The sequence below is a fragment of the Gilbertella persicaria genome (genome assembly GCF_025201335.1).
Source record: "Gilbertella persicaria strain CBS 190.32 chromosome Unknown B0P05scaffold_8, whole genome shotgun sequence".
NCBI lineage: Eukaryota > Fungi > Mucoromycota > Mucoromycetes > Mucorales > Choanephoraceae > Gilbertella > Gilbertella persicaria.
Genome location: NW_026251969.1, coordinates 391,907 through 408,534, shown reverse-complemented (window position 1 = coordinate 408,534; position 16,628 = coordinate 391,907). Strand labels below are relative to the sequence as shown.

Genomic DNA, 16,628 nt, shown 5'->3' with positions numbered 1-16,628 from the left:
TTCAGTAGTATTCAAAATTGCTATGTTTGAATTGAATTCGGGTAAAAGCTAGCATGTCTATGAAATAAACAGGGTTTCAATATGAGACAGACCTAGGTGTGCTTCCTTTTTTTTTTTTTTTTTTATCAAAAGAAAAGAAGAAAAAGGCTACACAGTACGTTTTTTAATCCTTCTTTACTTTCATCTGCTCCTTTTCTTTCTTAGAGCCATTTGTTATGAAGTTCTTCAACCAATTCATATTAAAAGTAAGCCTTAGCTTTGTGTGATTTAACATGCGAATAGTGAGTCAAAGGATATCAGTAGAACAAGTATCAATATATATATATGCATAAGCGTTCTCCAAAGGACTTGGGTAAAGTAAGTAAAAACTATAGACCGCGATATATCTACTACTAATGATGACAATACTACTACAAAAGAGAAAAACAAAGTACATCCAATCTTTTGAATAAACATAGAATCAAAGCAAAATACGTCTTTTTTCTTTTTTTTTTTTTCATAGAACTTGTCAGGCTTTTAATTTGATAGGTTTGTTCATCACTTTTAACACCTTTATATTTTTCTTATAGATTCTATCTATCCATATATGCAACTTTATACCTGTTAGAAGGCTCAATCTGCTTACTTATGCATGCATAAACCTAAGTTTCTTGCTATCATTTGGTGTACAACAAGCAACTTTATAATGCATTTGATAAGAAAATAACATAAAGGCCATTTGTTCATGCATCTCTTAAAGTGGCCAATCTCTTAAAGTAGCCAAGGCAACAGATTGATTGGCTAAGCCACCTGACTTCGAATATGGCATTTTTTTTATTTCCGGAAGAATTTTTTTCTTTTTCAAACACTTGTCTTTTATTTTTACATTGTTGTCAAAATAAAGTCCATATTGTTCAAGGTACCCAAACTCTTTTCTAGCTAACCTATGAAACTATAAGAGCGCTACCTTCCAGCCGTGTAGCTGTGTCTGTTCAGTGTTTTACTTTTTTGGCGCTGTTTAGATATGACGTTATACTAAGACCTGTGTAACCAAAAGCTAGGGACAATAGCGATTGTTTATACACGTACATACTAATTGGCTGCAGACAAAGGGTAGACACTAGACCCAAAAGGAAGCAAATATGTATACAGAGATCAGGTTTTTGGGTTTACTGATTCTCAATACATAAATACTTGTACTCCGGGGTACTTGTATACACAAAGGGAAAAAAAAATGCGTAGTGTCCGCCTTCTATAGTAGCATTCATACATACAAAGACAGAAGAGCCATCTTTTGTCTCAAAATTAGGTTTAGCGTTGCCTAATGTTCTGTTCAAGAGAGTGATTAGCTCTTGTTCAGAAAAAGAAATCCATTTGTTCAAGTCTGGTCAGCTTGTTCAAACTACTGTAGTAGGGGATACAAGTAGAAAGAAAGAAAAAAGGAATTTATTATCTCTGTACATAAAAGTAATATTATTGTTGAGCGCATTGGACACCGGGTCCAGCATGATGGTCGTCTTCATCTTCATAACCATCATGCATATGGGCATTTGAACCTTGTCTAGAGCTAGATTGATAACCTTCAGCATCAGCCATAACAACTTCATCAACATGCTTATCACCAAATGAAGGCAATTGAGGACGAGGAGGCAAGACACTTTCAAGAGCAGCAATGTTTTCAGGTGAAGTCCAGTTGGGTTGAGGGAACTCAATTGTGAACTTGACAAACAAATGACCACGCGTGTGCGTACGGTAGGCAGGCATACCTTCATCAGGAATAACCTTGAGTTGATCAGGCTTAATGGCTTCACCAGGCAAAATGTTGACAACCAAGACACGGTCATCTAAATGGGGTATAGCGAATTTACCACCAGCAAGAGCGGTCAAAAGGTCAATCTTGGCTTCATAAATAAGGTCATCGCCTTGACGCTTAAAGTGAGGATGAGGCTTTTCATCAATGACAATGATAATATCACCAGGAACAATACCAGGAGCTTGATCACCTTCACCAGAGAATGTAATCTTCTGTCCATCACGCATACCTTTATCGATAAAAACTTCAAGAATCTTCTTTTCGCCAATCACCTTTTTTCCTTGACATCCACCACATCTATCTTTTTCATCAATGATTTCACCAGTACCACGACAGTCGTTACATGGTTGTTGGAATTGTTGAATCATGGCACCCATTTGACGTGTGATTAAGCGAATACCTTGACCGTGACATGTCTTACATTTCTGCACAGCACCTTCTTTACCTCCCTTTCCGTCACACTTAGGACAGAGAATGTGTTTCTGAAGTGCAAGTTTGCTGGTCTTTCCGTTATACAAGTCTTCTAAGCTGACCTTCAGGGCATGAACCATGTCTTTACCACGACGAGGACCAGAGGGGCCACGACGAGCTCCACCAAATCCACCACCAAAGAGTTGAGAGAAGAGATCTTCAGCATCCATGCCACCCATACCGGGACCACCGTTCAATCCTTCTTCACCAAATTGATCGTACATTTGACGCTTTTCAGGATCAGAAAGGACTTCATAAGCATGAGAGATTTCTTTGAATTTGTCACCAGCGGCAGGGTTCTATCGTAATGGTGTTAGAGAAACTACAATGTCTATCTATCTATGACTTTTTATACCTTATCAGGATGGTATTTAAGGGCTAATTTTCTATAAGCTTTCTTGAGTTCGCTTTCAGAAGCATCAGGGCTAACACCCAAAACGTCGTAAAACTTAGTCTCTCTTGCCATATTATGTGTAGTAAAGAAAGGAAGAAAAAAGGAAAAAAAAAAAGAATGACAGTCTTCCCCCCTTATTAATTTAGCTTGAATTGAGCGTAAAATAAAATTTTTCTTTCCACAACTTTCTTGACCTTTCTGTATGGATTTGATTGGTTGACCAATTCACAAATCAAGAGTTGTACAAATATAATGCCAAAATGTTACACTTGTTAAGTAAACAAAAAAAAAAAAAAAAAAAAAAAGAGAGAGAGAGAGAGAGAGAGAGAGAGAATGCATTGCAGTCATTGTGTGTATATAAGAGAATACATTGTAGTCATTCTGTGTATATAAGAGAATGCATTGCAGTCATTGTGTGTATATAAGAGAGTGTAGAGTAGTCAATATAGACATCCATAGAGAACATAGACATACGATGATTAGCCTAACTTATTGAGTCAATCGAGACTGACATATGTATATCAAGCAAGGACATCTAACTTGAGTCTGTGTAACTTGCTCATTGGCTTTTTCTTTTTGGATTAAAGGAGTTCAATGTAGTCTGGCCTAAATATATAGGGTACGCGAGTACAATTTATTGATTGTAACACGACACTTTTTATTTTATTTTTATTTTTTGTATATGGCCTCACCAACCCAATCAATACATGCAAGAGAACCTACACTGAATACAGATGTTGATGATCCTTCTCATCCTCTTCATCATCATCGTCGTATTGTCACTGACTTTGATTATGGGGATATCTTAGGTGAAGGATCGTATTCAACTGTAAGTGCTGATCAAACAGGAATCTCGCTCAACAAGTCAATGTAGGTCTTGATTGGCAGAGATAAACGTACAGGAAAGCATTATGCTGTCAAACGCCTTGATAAGGCTCATATTGTCAAAAACAACAAAGTCAAATATGTCATGATCGAGCGCGATGCCCTCAGCCGAATGAATCATCCGGGCATCGTTAAACTCTATTGGACTTACAAGGATAACCGAAGCCTCTGTAAGTTTTTGAAGTCAAGAGCAGTGTAGACTAACCCGACGCTAGATTTTGTATTAGATTTAGCAAAAAATGGGGAGCTTTATACCTATATTAGAAGAGTAAGTATGCTTCGTATTTACAACTCTCTTTACAGGTTGTTATTAGTTGGCACCCTTTGATTTAGAGACAACCAGATTTTATGCAGCCGAGATATTACTTGCTATTGAACATATACATCAAAAAGGAGTGATTCATAGGTAAAAGAAATAAGAAAAAAAAAAGAAGAACAACTAAACACTATTTATCACAAACAAAAGAGATATTAAACCAGAAAAGTAAAGTAGATTTGTATAAACGAGAACTTGACTAATGCACTACTTTTAGTATTTTACTGGACGATCATTTACATATTAAAATCACTGATTTTGGATCTGCCAAAATTCTAGAAAAAGAAGAGAATGAAGAAGAACCTTCTGCTGCGCGTTCTTTTGTAGGCACAGCAGAATACGTGTCTCCTGAATTACTTCGTAGTGATCCTGTGTCTAAAGAGTAAGGTAGATGGTATGACCAACCCTAGCTAATCATACGTATAGGGCGGATTATTGGGCATTAGGATGTGTGATCTACCAAATGTTGTCTGGAAAATCACCTTTTAAGGCAGCCACAGATTACTTAATATTTCAAAAGATCAAAAATTTAGAGTATACAATGCCTGATGATTTTCCAGAAACTGGCAAAGATATTGTTCAACGATTGCTTGTGTCTGAACCAGAGACAAGATTAGGTGCCACAGGAATCCATGCGATTAAAGATCATCCATTTTTTGAAGGCATCGAATGGAACACACTCTTTCAATCCACACCTCCCAACCTAAAAGAAAGACTCGAGACAGAAGCTAAATTACACCCAGTGATACCACCCAAATTTGACCTTGATAACAGCGATGATGAAGAAGAAGAAGACGATATGTGGTTTGGATCTGATAAGCCTAATACATCTACTTACACAACACCTATCAAAACAAAGCACATTCAGCTACAAACTCAAGAAAAGAGATCAAGCCAATTAAGCAGCACAGCATCTTCTACAGCCAGTATACCTGAAAGATTAGGTGGACAAGCACACCCACCATGGTAAATCATCAAGTTTTTTTTTTTATAAATAAATAACATTTTCTTTTTAAGGGTGCCTCACTTGTATCCAAACGAATCTGTCATCAAATCAGGACGATTGACTCGAAAAAGAGGATTGATTTCAAAAAAGAGAAACTTGATCTTAACAAATAGACCACGACTATTGTATTTGGACGAAGGCAGTGATAAAAACAAACTAGACGGTAATTTACGATGTGAAATTCCTTGGACATCACAGTTATTACCCGAGCTTAAAGGAAAATCAATGTTTTGCCTGCATACAGTAAGTTGTTTGTGCCCTCTTTTGCTGTCTGTTTACCTTATTTTTGAAATTTAGCCTGAGAAAACATATACGTTTGAAGATAAGAAACATGCTCAAGAGTGGGTCAATACAATCAATGCCATGTTGGTGGATTCATTTGGTGTAGCTTCTTAAGATAACTTTAAAATAATAATGATATTTATTATATTATATTATATATATGAGTGTGTGTGTGTGTGTTTTATATATATATAGGAATAAGTCTATGTAAAAAGAGAAAGAGAATATATGTATATATACGTGGATTAATGATTTCTATATAAAGACTATAGATATTAATTCTAGGAGATAAAAAAAAAAAAAAAGGGATAATAAAAAGGGGGATAAAATGTAGACTCTTTTCAGCATATGACTATACATGTTTAAATGTCAATACCTGGAGGAGGTCTTGAACCTTTTTCTTGATCATGATTGTTTTGACGGCGAGGGTCGTAACCTGACGAACCACTGCTTTGAGTAGACAGATTTTCAAATACCTTTTGGACAACTAGAGACACATGAGCACCTTTGCTTATATACATTCAATACTTACCATTTAATTCATTGGTGTTGGTGAAAAACTGTTGTTGTTCATGTTGAGGTGGTGTGTTTTGAGGCACAAAGTTACCACTGCTTGTAGGTCGATAATTACCTAAATGAAGTTGACCAAAGGCTTGTGCTTGGCTTCCATGAAACGAAGGCGATGTTTGAAAATTAGGTCGATTCGAACTAAAATGAGCTTCAAGCATGGGTTCAGGCATCGATTGGCTTGATTTCAGTGTAGGTGAATCGTTATAAGGGTTAAATTCGTTGGATGCCATATGCATCGAAGGATAAAACACATTTTTATTACCACCACCAGTACTTGCTTCATTGTATCGCTACAAAAAAATGATCAATAACACAATGCAAGGGACATGGCACTTACTCTTAGGTTTGGATTTTCATTCGTGACACTTTGTGCATAAGTTGTTCCTGTTGTTCCTGTTGTTGTTGTTGTTGTTGTTGTTGTTGTTGTTGTTGCTCGATGATGACTACTAGGTGGGCTTGTCATCGTATTAGGCGAAAATGCAGTTGAAGCAGATCGACGGTTCCCTGAAATTTGTGCTGTAGGTGCAGACCAGATATCTGACGTAGGTGCAGAAGGTACAGCCTGGGGAAATCCGAAATTGGAGGGAGGAGGAGGAGGCATATTCATGCGTTGATAACGATAATTGGACAAAACAGCACGTTCTTGTTCAGTAAGTTCCATAGGAGCATCAAAAATGGCTCGCAAATGACTGTTTGTGTTATTGTTGTTATCACCACCAGCACTATTACCACTGCCGTTCGATTGAAGAGAAGTAGAAGGTATCGGTTGTGGTTGCACAGAAGGGGCCAAAGAAGACATCCAGCCACTGTTATCAAGAGGAGTATCGTTCGTGAAATTAAAAAACTGAGCGGGTTGTGCAGGTGTAAGCGAGGGAGGAGATGTATTGGCTTGTTTTTGACTGAAAGGTGCAATATAGACTGTGTCCGTGGAAGACCGCATCATGCTGACAGAGTTCAACATGGACGAAGCAGCAGGTGGATGCTTTAGCAAGGTAGAGTCCAAAAGACTGGAACTACTGCTAGCACTCAAATTACCTTTTTTTACTATCAACTGTTGCTTCTTTTCGACTGCATGGAACAGTTTTTCTGCTGTGGTGCTTTCAAACAAGGGCACTTTTTGACTGTTCAAATAATCAATGACAACACGTAAAGCATCTTGTAACACAAGGCTGATTTTGTCTCTGGTCATGTTCAGTCGAATAAATCCACCTCGGTCAGATGTAGGGGCACTGGTTTCAACAGAGACCTGATAGTCTTGATCAAGCACACTCACCACTTTCTTTTGAAACAAGTCTGACTGAACTGCTTCGTGAAAAGCGGTACTGGTAGGAACATACAAATCATAAGCTTCTGGCACAATACTTTCCATCATCTTAAAAGCCATAGACATGTGTGCCTCAGGACCGAGCAATTCAACTGTGTTACTGGCTAGTTCTGCATCAGGCCACAAGACATGCGTGTTTGTCTTCTTGATCAATTCTTCAGTAATAAACGTATCTTGATAGTCATGAATCAATAGGCGGTGCAAATGAAAAGGAATCTGAATTGACTCTACCATATAATCACGGTCTTTAGGGTGAATCAATTCCATCACAGCATGGCGTAAATTATCCAGATTGATTTGGTTCTTCATAGGTGTACGTGCTACCACATTGTCTTCGTTGTTGTAATAACCACCCAAGGAAGCAAACTCTTCTGTGTTTGAAAACTTGACATAGACACCATACTTTTTCATGATCCTCTGAATGTTTTTTCCGCCAACACCAATAATGCGTTTATGGTAAGATTCGGGCACATAAAATGAAATCTCAGCAGGTAGTTCTTCCTGAAGTAATGTCAAACCGTCCAACGCTTTTGTGAAACTCGTACTTTCGACCTCAATAATAAAATTATAGTCGTTAATAAACGAAACAAACCGGATTTTGGCACCTGAGGTCTTCATAATTTTGTTGATTTTACCGTTCTTTTTGCCCGAGATAAAATCGCGTTGCTCGTTAGATGACTCGACTCGAAAGACAGTATATTGATGAAACACTTGCAAAAACTGCATCTCTTGAAGACGTTGATAGACATTTCGAATGGCTCGTTCTGCACCCAATACTTCGATACAGCCAGGATCTGTCTTGTAAAAGACTTCTGAGCCAGACACTTGAGAAAGTTGAGACACCAGACTCGACAGGTTTGTAGTAGACTCAAAAAATGCATGTGAGCCAGTAGGATCATAGATAGCACCATCGTCATTGTTGAAAAAGAAACAGGCTTCATAGATATTACACGCTTGGAAATTAAGTGCACGCAAAGTGCGTTCTGCATTTACTCTGTTTTCTGCATAGACAGTGACACGGTTATCACCAGAACCCAAAGTAGGAAATTCAATATAGGCACCTTTAATATACGTATGAGTGATGTCGCTTAGACCTTATATATCTCTCTTACCATTATCGTGCATAATTTTACGTAATTCATCTCGGCGATGTAATAAAAGCCAATCTATTTTCCTTGCATAAAGTGCAGTGTCTTTGTGATACATTGATTTTGCCTGTCAAACAAGGTTTAAGTTTTTTTTTTTGTGTGTGTGTAAACTTAATTTTTTTGTTACCTTTTGAACAGCCAGTTTGTTCAACATGTCTTTGACACGTAAAACATGTACTTGTTCACCCGTAATATAAATTGGGAAATCTTTTTCTTCTTCGTTGTTGGTATTCTTCGTCTCGGTATGATGTGTAAATGGAGAAGGGAAATAAATGTTGGTTGAAGTTTCTTCAATAATAGGTAATAATCCAGCTCGCTTTCTTCCACAAATGAGGTACTGTAATTTCAAAGGCAATCGTACTATTTCGGTTTTAAAGGCATACTAGAACAATAAGGAAAAAAAAACCATCGGTGATTCAATTCGTCTATTGTTTTTCTCTTACCATAATTTCATCAATCGCCACAAGTACGCGCACACGACATTGTTCTACTTGAATAGGACTCCCTATTATTTCCACAGTAAATGTGTTGTCTGAAATAAGGGAAGAACAACTGGCTTTTTCGGGTACTATGGTGATCTTGGTGTCAAACTCTTTTTCGAGATCACGACAATGGTCATTCAAGAGTGACAAGTTGGCGTTGGGTGGGATCTGAAGTGTAAGCATAATCTAAAGTCATATAAGTATGTTAAAACAAGGTCAATTTGTACCTCCAAAGGACAATTTAAGAGTAAGTCACCACGAGCTTCCATGATTGCCTGAGCCGAGCCGGTCAATGAAAGATTGAATTCTGTGCTATTTGTCTGTTTTGTTTTGGTGGACATGAATGAAATTTGACAGTTCCTTGCTGCCATAATTTTCTGACAAGTAGAACGTAAGTTGCTTATGGTTGTTGTTTCATCTTTGTTGATATGTTGGGCATATTGGCCCGATACAGGTGGTGCGTAGCAAAATGACAGCGCAGCCATATATATATATGTATATATAAGCGTATAAAGTAAAGTAATAAAACAATAAGAAAAAATCAATAATTCTTTCTTTTTTTTATCTTTCGCGTTTTATATATTAAAGAAAGATAGATATATGTTTTTTTTAAAAAAAAAAAAAGAAAAAAGAAAAAGAAGAAGAAAAAGAGAAAGAGAAAAGAAATTTAAAACATGCGAAGGAGAGTTTAGCGCTGAAAAAAAAAAAAATAAAAATTATCAGAGTTAAAAAAAAAAAAAAAAAGGCTCGGTTTCTTAGAAACATGATGAATAGGAACTATTGAGTGTCTTCAGCTCAAGATGGTTGTTTAGGGACGTTCTTTTAATTTATAGTACATGTCCAATCATTGTCAAAACATTTCCTTTTTCCGAATTGAGTTCATTTTTTTTTTATTTTTACATGTCAGTAATAAACAATAGGAACCATAAATCACCAAAACAGAAAAAAGAACACTATTCCTTTTTCTTATAGACATTGTCTACGTCAAAGAAAACATAAAATAAAAAGCAGATAAAGATCGTTGATCATGACTTTTCCAGTATTGTCTTCGATTGGCCAAGTTTGAGACGACGTCACCTCGCGTGTCATTCTGGACAACTGATCTCAATTCCGTGTTCGTGGTAAAGAAAAGCACTTTTTTTTTTTTTTTTACATATCCACAATAAAATCAGCAGATTCAAATCCCGCATTAAAAGCTTAATTTTTAATGCATTGTCCCGAGGTCATACATACGAAATACATTGCTTTGTTTCTTATTTCCCTCTTTTAGTGTGTTACACTAAAGCAGCGTGACACTCATTGCAAAAAAAAAAATACCAAAAGCATGTCGTCACTGACTATCAGCTCCGCATTTTTTTTTTTTTTTATGTACCTGACAAAGTGTAAGAATTATATAAGATGTGTTTCTATTTCCATTTATAGAATGTTTATTAAGAAAGCTCAGCAGCCTTTTGATACAAACTAGAGACAACTTTATCAACTTGCTTCAAAGTCTCAATGGCCATTTCATATGTCTTGTCTTGTTCAGGCTCATCAAACACAATCAAACAACCAGCACCTTGGTCAAGAATACCATGGAACTTTTTATCCAAAATCATTTGTGATAATTTGGCTTCTACTTGTTGTGTGGGTAACTTGACCATGTCTGCAATATGACTGACTTCAACACGGGAAAAGGGTTCAATGATACGAACCAAGTTTTGTTCCAAAAGTGTATCATACAATGCTGCTAATTGGGTACGAATGATAGGGTCATTGTTGAGTTGATTTGTAAAAGTAGCAAGTGCTGTCTCGAATTCTTGAAGGTTTCTGTTCTTGTGGGCATTGGCAACTGCCTTCATGGCTTCAATTTCCACACCTGCGTACTTTAATGCCACTTTACCACCAATGATCGAATGAACATCTTCAGTCTATCATGATATCAATACACCTATAATTTCAATACTAGGGTCTTACCAAATTCAACATGATTTTACACAACAACATGTACTTGAGTGCCAAAATAGCCTTGGGATCTTCTTGACTAGAATAACCTTCAAATGTTTCAAAGAAATAAGAGTAAGCTGTCTTGTAGTCTTTCTCTTCAGCATGGAGTACACCTGATTGCATATCCAAAGAAGCTTGTAATAAGGGAGGACAATAGATGGCATTAGCAGAAGTACGAGCAGAAGTCAAAGCAGCACGGGCCTTGGGTAAGTTTCTGAGTGCATGACAGACACGACTCTCAAGTAACTGTACTTCAACCAATACCATCTTATCATCCAAACGCTTTAATTCCTTCAAAAGGACTGAAATCAAATTCAGGGATTCATGATACATCTTGTTGTCCAAGTAGAGTGCAACAAGACGCGTCTCTAATGCTTGCTTCAAAAACAAACGCTTTTCTTGAATACACCAGTCAATATTTTCTTTGCATATTTCAATCTGAAGAGGAAGACAGTTGGGAATATCGCTAAAGTAATCAATCAACGTACGAGCTAAGACATGAGTGAGTCTCTATCACAATGACTGATATCTTGTTTTCCTTACTTAGTTTGGCTGTCTTTGCTTTAGCAATAGTCAACATGAAAGGACGAGAAGAACGAATCAACTGTGCAAGTTCTTGAGGAAGACTAAAGAGAGAGATGAGTGTCAATAGATAGAGAGAATAGAAACATACTGAAGATCGCGATAGAGTTGACCCAGTTGAGTAAGAGCATATTCTTGTTCTCTTAAGGTCTCTTCTGAAGTTGATTTTTCAGCCAAGATAGTTTGATAGAAAGTAATGGCTTTTTCAAAACTTTTGGCTTGTTTCAATTCATCAGCTTGTGTGAGTCGATTAGAAGGAGCAGATTTAGTTGTAGTTGAAGTTGCAGAGACCATATTGAATATAAGAAAAAAAAAAAAAAGGAGCACGCCAGTAGAGTCAAGCAAAGAAGTCCTAGTTAGATTACGCGTTCACCGGAATAGAGGGTGATAGGGTAGAAGCACTCACTGAGTTCATCCAATTAAAATGGTGTATTGTGACTGTTAGTCTTACTACTTTAAGAGAGTCGACTCGCATGATAATGCTCTAGAATGAATTGAATATGGTACAAGAAACAGTCAATCTGATGAGATGTGTTATGAATGGATGCATTCTTGACATTGTTGCAGAGACAAAAAAAAAAAAGGGTGACGATATATTTCCTTGCTAATTGTATGACGCTTTGAATACTGTACCAAGTAAGTGACTTGTATTCAAAGCGTCATACAATTAACAAGGAAATATATCATCACCCTTTTTTTTTTGTCTCTGTGTAAATACATACCATGGACACCAGGATATTTTCAAGTAGTGACTCATTAGCTCAATTGACTAAAATAGCTGACTGTGTGTTACAAATGTCAAATCTGGATTGTAGATTGATTCACTATTGAAATGGTGAATAACAAAAAAGAAGATTTTAGAAAAAGACTATCTCTTTTAATACGCAAGCGTTTAGGATTCCTATGGACATCGTAGAACATGCTGTGCAACTCACTTCAAAATGTCGATGGATTGAAACTAGAGACATGGCCACTTTTTATGTTACTTTCACTTTAGAAAACAGCGCAGACAAATCCTTGAGAACAACAAAAAAAGACTACTTATGTCAACAACTAGTAAAGATAAACAGAGAACAGTGGCCCAATATACATATCGACGTGTTGTAAAAGTGTATTCTTCCTCGAACAAGAAAAGAAAACCAGAAAGTAAAGCATTAGAACACTTTGAAATATATTTTTATTTGATGTTATTCTCCAAAACGTTTGGCCTAAAAAGAAAAAAGGAATAATGGGTGCTGTTGCTTAATATTGGTATTAAGTATAATGGACTTGCGAACAATACGAAATAATTGTAATTTTCAATAACCCATCATTTATTGTATATCTGTTCAGGACTTGTGATGCTACTGGAAATCAAGTTTAGACTTTATCTGTATCTATACTATTCAATGATACGCTTAATGTTTGTTATTATGTTAAATCTTAATGATATCCAATCCTCTAAGGTTGTGGTTGATATCATTGCAACTTTTACTCAAAATCTATAGAAAGACAAGCAGAAGAACCATGAGTAGTAAGGTTGTTCACTGATGAAATAAAGAATCAAAAATAGACTTTTTATGCTCATGCAGTTCATTATCAACTTAAAGAATAGAAGTGATGACGTATATACGCACAAAAAAGGATGCGGACGACGGAGATTGAAATGATAGTCCATTGGATGAATTCAATGCTGTACGCGTGTTCACTTAGATTTTTTTTTTATTCCTTATTAAACATGTCTACTGTTATTGACGAAAACCAAGTACCCAAGATTCCTAATCTTGCTCTTGCCGTAAGTATATAAGTTAGTCAAATCGATAGAGACTTATTGTTGGATTAGCATCACCGTTTCATCATTAATCAAGGTCCAGCTGAATTAAAAGAGGATGCAAAGAACACGCTTTTTGAAGCCATCAAAGAAAACAGTAGGTGACATGACTATCAAATCACAGTATCTTATACAGAATAGATATGGCGCCCTTCTACAAGGTTATGGTAGAGGAACTCCAAGCACCTTTTGACCAAGCTTTGTATGATAGTATGGTGGCAAAGAACACGGAAGAATTGAAAAAAATGGACGATAAAGCAGTTGATGCTGAGCAAAACCAAGGTGAAACAGAAGTCAACGAAGCCTTTTTGGCCAAAGCTGATTACTATGCCAAGATCGGTGACAAAGTAAACCAAGTTGAATTATTATTATTATTCTTATTTTACAATACGCTTACCAAGATTGTTAGGAAAATGCTTTATCAGCCTATGAAGCTTTACTTAAGCGATCTATCACATTAGGCACACGTATTGATGTTGTCTTTACATTTGTCCGTATTGGTTTGTTTTTCAGCGATAATGCACTTGTTCGTTCCAACATTGAAAAGCTTCGAGAATTGATTGAACAAGGTGGTGATTGGGATCGTCGTAACCGTCTCAAGGTATATGAAGGTGTCTATCTCATGTCCATTCGCGACTTCAAGGGTGCTGCTCTCTTGTTTTTGGATACCTTGAGTACATTCACAAGCACTGAAATCATGTCCTATCAAGATTTCGTTAAATATGCTGTCTTGACCAGTTTGATCAGCATGAAGCGTGTTGATATTAAGAAGCGAGTCCTTGATGCCCCAGAGATTTTGGAAGTGATTTCTGATATTCCTCATCTTGAAGACTTTATGGCTAGTTTATACAACTGTAAATACGATCAATTCTTCCGTGCATTAGCTGCTGTTGAACAATCTCATTTGCGTACATCGCGTTATCTTTTCCCTCACATGCGTTATTATGTGCGTGAAATGCGTATCTTGGCTTATGCTCAATTATTAGAGAGTTATAGATCATTGACAGTGACAAGTATGGCACAAGCCTTTGGTGTGAGTGAAGCATACATTGATCAGTAAGTTATGCATATATACATACATACATATATTTCACACTTACACTCACACACACACCTAATTAGGGATCTTTATAAATTCATTGCAGCTAGTCGTCTTAATTGTGTCATTGACAAAGTGAATGGTATCATTGAAACAAACAGACCTGACGCAAAGAATGCTCAATACCAAGCTGTTATCAAGCAAGGCGATGTCTTGTTGAACAGAGTTCAAAAGTTGAGTCGAGTTATTGATGTTTAAATAAAATTCTCTTTTTATACACATTGAAAATGGATGGCCCGGATTCGGAGATGGAATAATGTCCGATCAATCCGTACTTGTCGCTGTACCAACATGAGTTTGAAAGCCCCAAAACTAAGTAGTGAACTAGCAAAGCTTGATTTCCCTCCTTTTTAATCGATATACAATATGGCCGCTGTTGCAGCTCAGATCTCCAAGAAGAGAAAGGTAAGAAGAAGAGGCATCCATTAAACCTGATGGATGAATGCCATTTGAACAGATTGACTGATTCATTCTAATAGTTTGTAAGTTTTTGATCACCTTATTGAATTGCCGTGAGTTGTTGAAGGAAACAGTACTGATTGACATTGGAAATAACATCACCCGCTTATAATACTGCTACTCAACAACTCGGCTTCTCTTTTTATATGTATGTACTGACCACCTTCATTATTCAACTCTCTAGGTCGCCGATGGTGTCTTCTACGCCGAATTGAACGAGTTCTTCACTCGTGAACTTGCTGAAGATGGTTACGCTGGTGTCGAAGTTCGTGTCACCCCTGCCCGTACTGAGTAAGTCATAGACTCAACATTGTCTTTTTCTAACTTGATTAGAATCATCATTCGTGCCACTCAAACCCAAAAGGTTCTTGGTGAAAAGGGTCGTCGTATCCGTGAATTGACCACCCTTGTTCAAAAGCGTTTCAAGTTCCCCGAAAACGCTGTCGAACTCTACGCTGAACGTGTCCAAAACCGTGGTCTCTGTGCCATTGCTCAATGTGAGTCCGTCAAGTTCAAGCTCCTTAACGGTTTGGCTGTTCGTCGGTAAGTAACCATGTCCTTTCATGTATGTATATAAACTGACATCCTCTAGTGCCTGTTACGGTGTCGTCCGTTTCGTGATGGAATCCGGTGCTAAGGGTTGTGAAGTTGTTGTCTCTGGTAAGGTCCGTGCTGCCCGTGCCAAGGCCATGAAGTTCGCTGATGGTTTCATGATCCACTCTGGTAACCCCGCTCGTGAATTCATTACCACTGCTGTCCGTCACGTTGACTTGCGTCAAGGTGTCTTGGGTATCAAGGTCAAGATCATGTTGGACAGCGACCCCACTGGTCGTAACGGTCCCAAGCAAACTCTTCCTGATATTGTTACCATTCTTGAACCCAAGGATGAAACTCCTATCCTTGAGCCCTCTGCTCAAGACTTCAGACCTGCTCCTGCTGCCGCTGAGCCTGTTGAAGCTTAAATGTTTAAATAAATAAAAAAGAACAACCTTATTTTTTTATTATTGTAAGGACTAAGATTGTTCTGGTAAGGACAAGATGTCTTCTTGATCAACACCATACATGATTTTGCTTAATCCATGATAAACATTCTTTGCAAATTCTGCAACGGTAAGGCCTAATGTTACCCAACGTAATATCCATAGTGGTAATTTGGCTACAAACATGTGTTCAGAGTTTGAATCGATATGGAATGCAAAGATGTTGAAATAAATCCAAAAAAAGACAATCAAGGAACAACAATGGGTTATCAAGAAACCCTTTGTGATTTTACATAGTCTTGCAAAAAAGACATTAAAGGAAGCGTCTTCTTCGTCTTCATCTTCGTCTTGTGGTAGCAAGACAATGTCAAACATGTCATTCAATAATTTACAAGTAAAAACGATATTGCAGATGCTTCCTAACAAAAAGAAACCAAGATGAAAGTGTTCCAACCGACACAAGATCAACTCCCAAAAACGATCATCGGAAAAGGGAAATAAAAAGTAATAAAGCAGCCAGTTGGAAAGCAATGAATGTGAATCAGACAGTCCATTGGCAGAACAGACCGGGAAAGGAGAGAACAAGACATGGGATGAGGCATCCGATGTTGAACTCTGTGAGAATGTTGCCATGATGGCTGTTTGACCACTTTTAAACAAGATATCAAAGAATGAGTTGGATGTCCATGCCTGTGTGAGTCCTCCGGGGTGATTGCTCAAGAGAACAGAGAAATGAATAAGTATTTTCATGATGTTTCCTATGTCTATGCATGAGCTTGGTTGTGGTCGGTGCTTATTCTACCTGCTGGAAGCAATAGAAGACCCAGAATCATTGCAGTCAGGACGATACGAAATACTAAAACATCAGGATAACACGTCATATGGCCAAGGTAGTTATCTTACCTTTATAATGAAATAAAGTGGCACATACAGTACGTTGCTTAACCCAAAAGCGATGTTTACAGAGCTGACAATGATACAAGTCGCCTATTCTTCCTGTTTCTAAAAGTGCTTTTCGCCATCCTGCCATGCAATGAGGATG

The 16,628-nt window shown here is 37.3% G+C and overlaps 7 protein-coding genes across 7 annotated transcripts; 3 read left to right on the top strand and 4 right to left on the bottom strand.

Annotated features, from left to right (window-relative positions):
* Positions 1-1,366: 1,366 nt before the first annotated feature.
* On the bottom strand, positions 1,367-2,796 carry B0P05DRAFT_635229 (uncharacterized protein). The gene is made up of 2 exons (XM_051583582.1): positions 2,619-2,796; positions 1,367-2,562 (listed from the first exon to the last, which is right to left on the bottom strand). The coding sequence occupies exons 1-2, from the start codon at positions 2,727-2,729 to the stop codon at positions 1,453-1,455; spliced, it is 1,221 nt and encodes a 406-aa protein (XP_051437626.1). The 5' UTR covers positions 2,730-2,796; the 3' UTR covers positions 1,367-1,452.
* A 474-nt stretch (positions 2,797-3,270) lies between these two features.
* On the top strand, positions 3,271-5,289 carry B0P05DRAFT_531129 (kinase-like domain-containing protein). Its single transcript, XM_051576928.1, has 9 exons — positions 3,271-3,486; positions 3,532-3,712; positions 3,758-3,810; positions 3,857-3,948; positions 4,009-4,026; positions 4,076-4,240; positions 4,285-4,824; positions 4,876-5,107; positions 5,162-5,289. Exons 1-9 carry the CDS (start codon positions 3,340-3,342, stop codon positions 5,258-5,260), a joined length of 1,527 nt encoding a protein of 508 aa, XP_051437625.1. The 5' UTR covers positions 3,271-3,339; the 3' UTR covers positions 5,261-5,289.
* On the bottom strand, positions 5,290-9,289 carry B0P05DRAFT_531120 (uncharacterized protein). The gene is made up of 7 exons (XM_051576927.1): positions 8,898-9,289; positions 8,632-8,856; positions 8,316-8,570; positions 8,153-8,255; positions 6,054-8,101; positions 5,679-6,006; positions 5,290-5,633 (listed from the first exon to the last, which is right to left on the bottom strand). Exons 1-7 carry the CDS (start codon positions 9,153-9,155, stop codon positions 5,509-5,511), a joined length of 3,342 nt encoding a protein of 1,113 aa, XP_051437624.1. The 5' UTR covers positions 9,156-9,289; the 3' UTR covers positions 5,290-5,508.
* Positions 9,290-10,021: 732 nt separating this feature from the next.
* Positions 10,022-11,585, bottom strand: B0P05DRAFT_531116 (PCI domain-containing protein). Its single transcript, XM_051576926.1, has 4 exons — positions 11,330-11,585; positions 11,200-11,282; positions 10,627-11,147; positions 10,022-10,580 (listed from the first exon to the last, which is right to left on the bottom strand). Exons 1-4 carry the CDS (start codon positions 11,530-11,532, stop codon positions 10,101-10,103), a joined length of 1,287 nt encoding a protein of 428 aa, XP_051437623.1. The 5' UTR covers positions 11,533-11,585; the 3' UTR covers positions 10,022-10,100.
* A 1,243-nt stretch (positions 11,586-12,828) lies between these two features.
* B0P05DRAFT_531109 (26S proteasome subunit RPN7-domain-containing protein) lies at positions 12,829-14,375 on the top strand. The gene is made up of 4 exons (XM_051576925.1): positions 12,829-13,012; positions 13,061-13,395; positions 13,458-14,104; positions 14,171-14,375. The coding sequence occupies exons 2-4, from the start codon at positions 13,192-13,194 to the stop codon at positions 14,343-14,345; spliced, it is 1,026 nt and encodes a 341-aa protein (XP_051437622.1). The 5' UTR covers positions 12,829-13,012; positions 13,061-13,191; the 3' UTR covers positions 14,346-14,375.
* A 138-nt stretch (positions 14,376-14,513) lies between these two features.
* On the top strand, positions 14,514-15,568 carry B0P05DRAFT_569455 (40S ribosomal protein S3; the record flags this gene model as incomplete). Its single annotated transcript, XM_051581253.1, has 5 exons — positions 14,514-14,552; positions 14,627-14,629; positions 14,791-14,897; positions 14,940-15,149; positions 15,199-15,568. 5 exons carry the CDS (start codon positions 14,514-14,516, stop codon positions 15,566-15,568), a joined length of 729 nt encoding a protein of 242 aa, XP_051437621.1.
* Positions 15,569-15,619: 51 nt separating this feature from the next.
* Positions 15,620-16,616, bottom strand: B0P05DRAFT_584721 (uncharacterized protein; the record flags this gene model as incomplete). Its single annotated transcript, XM_051582383.1, has 3 exons — positions 15,620-16,344; positions 16,389-16,442; positions 16,490-16,616. The coding sequence occupies 3 exons, from the start codon at positions 16,614-16,616 to the stop codon at positions 15,620-15,622; spliced, it is 906 nt and encodes a 301-aa protein (XP_051437620.1).
* Between the last annotated feature and the right edge of the window lie 12 nt (positions 16,617-16,628).

Excerpts from the sequence above, each read along its gene's own strand:
- B0P05DRAFT_635229 (XM_051583582.1), bottom strand. The coding sequence starts at position 2,729 with ATGGCAAGAGAGACTAAGTTTTACGACGTTTTGGGTGTTAGCCCTGAT. Across the intron at positions 2,563-2,618 it reads TTAAATACCATCCTGATAAG|AACCCTGCCGCTGGTGACAA; the intron begins GTATAAAAAGTC and ends CCATTACGATAG.
- B0P05DRAFT_531129 (XM_051576928.1), top strand. The coding sequence starts at position 3,340 with ATGGCCTCACCAACCCAATCAATACATGCAAGAGAACCTACACTGAAT. Across the intron at positions 4,825-4,875 it reads GGACAAGCACACCCACCATG|GGTGCCTCACTTGTATCCAA; the intron begins GTAAATCATCAA and ends TTTCTTTTTAAG. Across the intron at positions 5,108-5,161 it reads CAATGTTTTGCCTGCATACA|CCTGAGAAAACATATACGTT; the intron begins GTAAGTTGTTTG and ends TTTGAAATTTAG.
- B0P05DRAFT_531120 (XM_051576927.1), bottom strand. The coding sequence starts at position 9,155 with ATGGCTGCGCTGTCATTTTGCTACGCACCACCTGTATCGGGCCAATAT. Across the intron at positions 8,102-8,152 it reads TAAAATTATGCACGATAATG|GTGCCTATATTGAATTTCCT; the intron begins GTAAGAGAGATA and ends CGTATATTAAAG. Across the intron at positions 6,007-6,053 it reads ATGAAAATCCAAACCTAAGA|CGATACAATGAAGCAAGTAC; the intron begins GTAAGTGCCATG and ends ATTTTTTTGTAG.
- B0P05DRAFT_531116 (XM_051576926.1), bottom strand. The coding sequence starts at position 11,532 with ATGGTCTCTGCAACTTCAACTACAACTAAATCTGCTCCTTCTAATCGA. Across the intron at positions 11,283-11,329 it reads CAACTCTATCGCGATCTTCA|TCTTCCTCAAGAACTTGCAC; the intron begins GTATGTTTCTAT and ends CTCTCTCTTTAG. Across the intron at positions 10,581-10,626 it reads GTAAAATCATGTTGAATTTG|ACTGAAGATGTTCATTCGAT; the intron begins GTAAGACCCTAG and ends ATATCATGATAG.
- B0P05DRAFT_531109 (XM_051576925.1), top strand. The coding sequence starts at position 13,192 with ATGGCGCCCTTCTACAAGGTTATGGTAGAGGAACTCCAAGCACCTTTT. Across the intron at positions 13,396-13,457 it reads ATGCCAAGATCGGTGACAAA|GAAAATGCTTTATCAGCCTA; the intron begins GTAAACCAAGTT and ends CAAGATTGTTAG. Across the intron at positions 14,105-14,170 it reads AGTGAAGCATACATTGATCA|GGATCTTTATAAATTCATTG; the intron begins GTAAGTTATGCA and ends ACACCTAATTAG.